The sequence below is a fragment of the Colobus angolensis genome, unplaced genomic scaffold, assembly GCF_000951035.1.
Source record: "Colobus angolensis palliatus isolate OR3802 unplaced genomic scaffold, Cang.pa_1.0 Scaffold1, whole genome shotgun sequence".
In the NCBI taxonomy this organism is placed as follows: domain Eukaryota; kingdom Metazoa; phylum Chordata; class Mammalia; order Primates; family Cercopithecidae; genus Colobus; species Colobus angolensis.
Window position 1 is genome coordinate 11,466,691 of NW_012110918.1, and position 5,594 is coordinate 11,472,284.

Sequence of the window (5,594 nt, forward strand, 5' to 3'; positions counted from 1 at the left end):
GCCTCAAGCTCCGGGTCTCAATCATTCCTTCCTCCCAGCTAATTTTACTTTTTTCTTTTCTTTTCTTTTCTTTTTTTGAGACGGAGTTTGGTTCTTGTTGCCCAGGCTGGAGTGCAATGGTGCGGTCTTGGTTCACTGCAACCTCCACCTCCGAGGTTCAAACGATTCTCCTGCCTCAGACTCCTGAGTAGCTGGGATTACAGGCATAAGCTACCATGCCCAGCTAATTTTTTTGTATTTTTAGTAGAGACGGGGTTTCACTGTGTTGGCCAGGCTGGTCATGAACTCCTCACCTCAGGTGATCCACCTGCCTTGACCTCCCAAAGTGCTGGGATTACAGGCATGAGCCACCATGCCTGGCCCCACCCAGCTAATTCTTAATTTTTTTTTTTTTTTTTTTTTGAGTTGGAGTCTCACACTGTCACCCAGGCTGGAGTGCAATGGCACCATCTCGGGTCACTGCAACCTCCACCTCCCGGGTTCAATTAAACTCCCTTGCCTCAGCCACCTGAGTGGCTGGGATTACAGGTGCCTGCCACTATGCCCAGTTAATTTTTTTGTCTTTTTAGTAGAGATGGAATTTCACTATGTTGACCAGGCTGGTCTCAAACTCCTGACCTTGTGATCTGCCTGCCTCGGCCTCCCAAAGTGCTGGGATTACATGTGTGAGCCACCGTGCCCGGCCCAATTTTTAAATTTTTTGTAAAGACAGGATCTCACTATGTTGCCCAGGCTGATCTCAAACCCCTAACTTCAAATGATCCGACCACTTCAGCCTCCAAAGCTACTATAAGGGTAGCCAAACCTGCCCTTATAGTCAGTGTAGGCAGTACTCGTGCTCACCGGGAGAGGGCACCATCCAGGCAAGGACAGCTTGTGCAGAGGCGTGAAGGGAGCGCATGGCTCCTCTCCTAGGCCACGGACCACACCTTCCTCCAGAAGAGCCACTATCACCATGGTGACCACCCCAGCTATGCCAAGCCCCGGCTGCCCCTGCCCGTGTTCACCGTGCAACATTATGCAGGGACTGTCACCTACCAGGTACCTGGCCTCAGGGACAGACCAGGGTGAATCAGCGAGGGCAGTGTCCCCTCCCAAGCTGAGTCACCCAACAGCGGAGAAGAGTGGGTGTGGGGAGGCCCCTTGCAAGGCTTGGACACCTGCCCCTACCTGAGCCATGGGCCCCGCCCAGTTCTGAGCATGGTTTACTGAGTTCTAGGTGACAATTATGGGGTCAGGGAGTGGAAGCCTTGGGGCCCTCCAGACAAGTGGGCAGAGCACAAGCATGGGACCTGATGACCTTGGCAGTTTACTTCACCTTCTGAGCCTCCATTTCCTCACCTGTGAAATGGGCGTGGAGACCTAAGCTCTGGCATTACTGTGAGGGTTAGATGTACTAATGTGGAGATGGCCTGGCAGGTGCCTGGCACATGGTAGGTGTTCACTGAATGAACTTCCCTTCCCCCTTCTGAGTTCTATACCTACCAGGAAGCTGCACGCATGCCTACCCCAGGAGGAGAGGCACTGGGGATGGGGGGGTGGGGGCTGGAACAAAGGGAAGGACAGTAGGGAGAATCAGTTCTCCCTGAAGGAGATGGCACACTTTGCTTGGAGAAGAAAAACTACAAACTACCCAGGAGTTGCCCCCCAAAAAAGAAATACAAGGAGTTCAAGAAAGCTAGAAAAATGTAGATCAAAAGCGTTTTAACATGGAGAGACAGGCAACGTTCTTGTCTAGTGAACCTATTGACTAGCATAGGTTAAAGCCCCAGTGGGGAGAGTGCGGTATTGCTGGGGACTGGACCTTTCCATGGAGTGGAATGGGAAGTCCAGTGACATTCCATGGCTAGCCAAAGGACTGGAAAATCACCAAGGCAGCCTTTCAGGTCACTTGGGGAGAGGGTGGATTCTTCTCCTCCATACCCAGCCTCCCCTCCTTGGTTCCTGCTCCCCTCCCTTTCTCTGCTTCCCTCCCCACCTGCGTGGTCTCTTGTAGGTTCACAAGTTTTTACACAGAAACCGGGATCAGCTGGACCCTGCCGTGGTGGAGATGCTTGGCCAGAGCCAGCTCCAGGTGCCCATCTGCCCTTCCAGGTCCCCATCTGCTCCATACTCTGTCCCCCAATTCTGTCTTTTTCCCCCTGGGTGATCTTGCCCAAGGGCTGGCCCTCAAGCCTGTGGCACCTTGGGCCATGGGCTGAGCTTGCCAGGGTCTGGATGCTGAGGGCTGGCCCATTCTGGCTCTCCTGGGCTGCAGGGTGGATGGGCAGGCCCCAGCAGCCAGCTGGCTCAGCTCTTCACCCCCACAGCTGGTGGGCAGCCTGTTCCAGGAGGCAGAGCCCCAGTCCAGGGGAGGGCGAGGCAGACCCACGCTGGCCTCTCGCTTCCAGCAGGCCCTGGGGGACCTCATAGCCCGGCTGGGCAGGTGAGAACAGCGGCAGCCACACCAGACCCCAGGGAGTTATATGGGGCACTGGTCTGTGCCCAAGTGACCCCCCCTTTCCCTCATCAGGAGCCATGTCTATTTCATCCAGTGCCTCAACCCTAACCCTGGAAAGGTGAGCTCCCCAGCAACTGGCCTCAGGGCCCTCCCCCGCCCTGCACCTCCCTCCCCACAGCTTCAGGCCCCTTGATTCCAGCTGTCTTTGGCTCTGTCTTGTGGCCACAGCTTCCAGGCCTCTTTGACGTGGGACATGTGACAGAGCAACTGCACCAGGCAGCCATACTGGAGGCCGTGGGCACCCGCAGTGCCAACTTCCCCGTGCGTGTGCCCTTTGAGGCCTTCCTGGCCAGGTGGGGCCCAGCACCTCAGGGCAGAACTGACAAGGAGGCCCCAGGAGTGACTGGCAGCCCTGGGGGGTCCTTCCGATTGGAGATGGACTCACTCTGCCCAGGACTGGGCCTAGCACCCAACCCTCCCTCTATCTCCTCGTCCTCTCATCCTCTTTCTCTCTCTCTCCATCTCGCTCTCTTCTACCATTCACCATCCCTCCACGCCTTCTTCATTTCTCCTCCTCTCTGCAAACCTTTCCTGTGCTGATGCCCGGGCACCAGAGATGAGGTGGGAGCAGTACCTGCCCTGGGCGGGGCTCACAGTCTAGTACCCACAGCAGCTGTCCAGGAAGTGCAGGCTGAAGCAGTGAGATGGGAGGGGGGACGGAGTGAGAAAAGAGCCTTTCAGAAGGGCAGGAGGGGCGGGGTGGCACACGGAGCTGCCAGAAATCCCGGAGGCGGCTTTGTTCCCGGAGTTCAGAAACCTCGAGAAAAGCTGGTGACACTGTCTGTTTTGTTGTTTGCCTATCTGGCCTTTGGCTATTGACTGGATGACCTCTTGGGAATCCTCTGAAGGGCTGGAGTTTCCCCCAAGGACAGGGACAGAGTGGGCAGGTGGAGTCACTTCTCGTTGATGTCCAGCCGAGCTGGGCTGGCGGCTGCCCAGAAGGGAGGGGGCAGTTGCTAGGAGCAGCAGCTTCACCCCAGGGCTCTGCGGACTTCCTTAGCCTGTGATGGCCTTGGCAATGGGGATGGCCTGGTTGGGGGACTGAGCCGAAGGCAGGCAGTAGGGATGGGTGTGTCCAGCCTTGAGTCAGATCCTGAGAAGCTCCAGGGCGGAGCATGTTCAGTCTCTGCCATCTGGAAACCTACCAGCTACGGCAATTGTCACCTCCAACAAGAAGCCCTGAGCCCGGAAGCTGAGTAAGAGGAACCTCGAGGTACAGCTCTCCACCCAGCACAGACCAGGTCTGCTGATCTGTGCCATTCCCTGATGCACTGTGGCATCCCGTGACCACAGACTGTCACCCACGTGTCCCCAGAACCTGCAGAGTGCTTGCTTGGTACGGACTAACTACTGAGTGTCCGTTGAGCCAAACTGGTACCACGATCTGGACCTGTGAAGTGTCCTTCAACACTGCCCCACCCACCCCTTCCTGTCATGCCGCTTCCTCCCTTCCACACCCCTCCCTCCCTTCCACATCCCTCCCTCCTTCCCACAAACTTGTCTGGAGACCCACTGTGTTGGGTGGCAAGGAGACTAAGGCCTTGGGAACCACATTCCTGTTGCTCCCGTGGCCCAGAACCAGCCCTCATGCCTCCTGGGCACACCATGTTCACCTGTTTTCCCCCTGAGCTCCAGCACAGAGGCCATCTCTGCCCAAGTTCACTGCAGTGTCTCGGCGCCCAGCGGAGCACCTTCCAAATTTTTTAATGATCTAGAAATGGAATAAATACCAAGGGGCTCAGGGTGTCACACAGCAAGTGTGAAAGGACTGGGCGCGGTGGCTCACGCCTGTAATCCCGGAACTTTGGGAGGCCGAGGCAGGTGGATCACCTGAGGTCAGGAGATCAAGACCAGCCCGACCAATAAGGAGAAACCCCATCTCTACCAAAAATACAAAATTAGCCGGGCATGGTGGCACATGCCAGTAATCCCAGCTACTCAGGAAGCTGAGGCAGGAGAATCACTTGAACCTGGGAGGTGGAGGTTGTGGTGAGCCGAGATCGCACCATTGCACTCCAGCCTGGGCAACAAGAGCGAAACTCTGTCTCAAAATAAATAAAAAAAAAAGTGTAAAAGGAGGTTCTGGCTGTTCTGACCTCAGCTTCATCCTTGGAGCAGGTTCCAGGCCCTGGGGTCGGAAGGGCAGGACGACCTCTCTGACCGGGAGAAGTGTGGTTCCATCCTGAGCCAGGTGCTGGGGGCCAAATCAGCTCTCTGTCACCTCGGAGCCACCAAGGTGGGTGTGTGTATCCCTGTGTGCAGAGGGCAGCATGAATGGGAAAGGAGAGATGCATTCTGGGCCCAAAGGGACAAACGCAGGATTTGGGGATCCATCCAAGTGGTGGGAGACAGAAGAACTGGGCGGCAGGCTGGCGCCAGCACCCCAGAAGAACAAATGGTTTGGCTGGAAGGGAAGAGGCTGAGACCAGAGAAGGAGAGCAGGCGGGGCTGGCACCTGGCTCCTGCCTACAGCCTGCACCTCTGCCCACAGGTCCTGCTGCAGGAGCAGGGCTGGCAGCGGCTGGAGGAGCTCCGGGACCAGCAGCGCTCCCAGGCCCTGGTCAACTTGCACCGTAGCTTCCACACCTGCATCTCCCGCCAGCGCGTCCTGCCCCGGATGCAGGCTCGCATGCGTGGGTTCCAGGCCAGGTCTGCAAGCATTGGAGCCAGGGCTGAAGTGGGTGGGGTGAGGCTGTGGGCTCATCCTCCAGGTGGTGGGGCAGGGTTGGGGAAACATAGTGCCTCAAGGCAAGTCATCCTGCCCCAGTGCCATCCCATCGGCATGTGACTATCCTTGACGGCATTCCCCCCGTACCCATGCAGCCTGTGCTTGAATACCCCAGTCACGAGAAACTCATTACCTGCTGAAGCCACCTGAACTTATGGTCCTGACTCCTTTATCATTCTCTTTTCTAATCTGTTTTCCACACTGTGGGAATAATCTTTTTTTCTTTTCTTTTCTTTTTTTTTTAAGACGGAGTTTTGCTCTTGTTGCAATGGCACAATCTCAGCTCACTGCAACCTCTGCCTCCCGGCTTCAAGCCTCCCACGTAGCTGAGATTTTTTTTTTTTTTTTGAGACGGAGTCTCGCTTT

At 56.3% G+C, this 5,594-nt stretch overlaps 1 protein-coding gene across 2 annotated transcripts in view; it reads left to right on the forward strand.

The window, feature by feature from the left end:
* Positions 1 to 5,594, forward strand: part of LOC105515018 (unconventional myosin-XVB) — a 29,516-nt gene that overhangs the window by 5,215 nt on the left and 18,707 nt on the right. The window contains exons 3-10 of one of the 2 annotated variants that reach the window (XM_011946817.1): positions 106 to 155; positions 916 to 1,041; positions 1,997 to 2,074; positions 2,310 to 2,425; positions 2,513 to 2,558; positions 2,669 to 2,793; positions 4,619 to 4,736; positions 4,992 to 5,149. In XM_011946817.1, coding sequence (XP_011802207.1) covers positions 106 to 155; positions 916 to 1,041; positions 1,997 to 2,074; positions 2,310 to 2,425; positions 2,513 to 2,558; positions 2,669 to 2,793; positions 4,619 to 4,736; positions 4,992 to 5,149 — 817 coding nt within the window. Of the gene's footprint in view, positions 1 to 105; positions 156 to 915; positions 1,042 to 1,779; positions 2,075 to 2,309; positions 2,426 to 2,512; positions 2,559 to 2,668; positions 2,794 to 4,618; positions 4,737 to 4,991; positions 5,150 to 5,594 lie in introns of those variants that run through there. The other variant, XM_011946743.1, reaches the window with a different exon arrangement.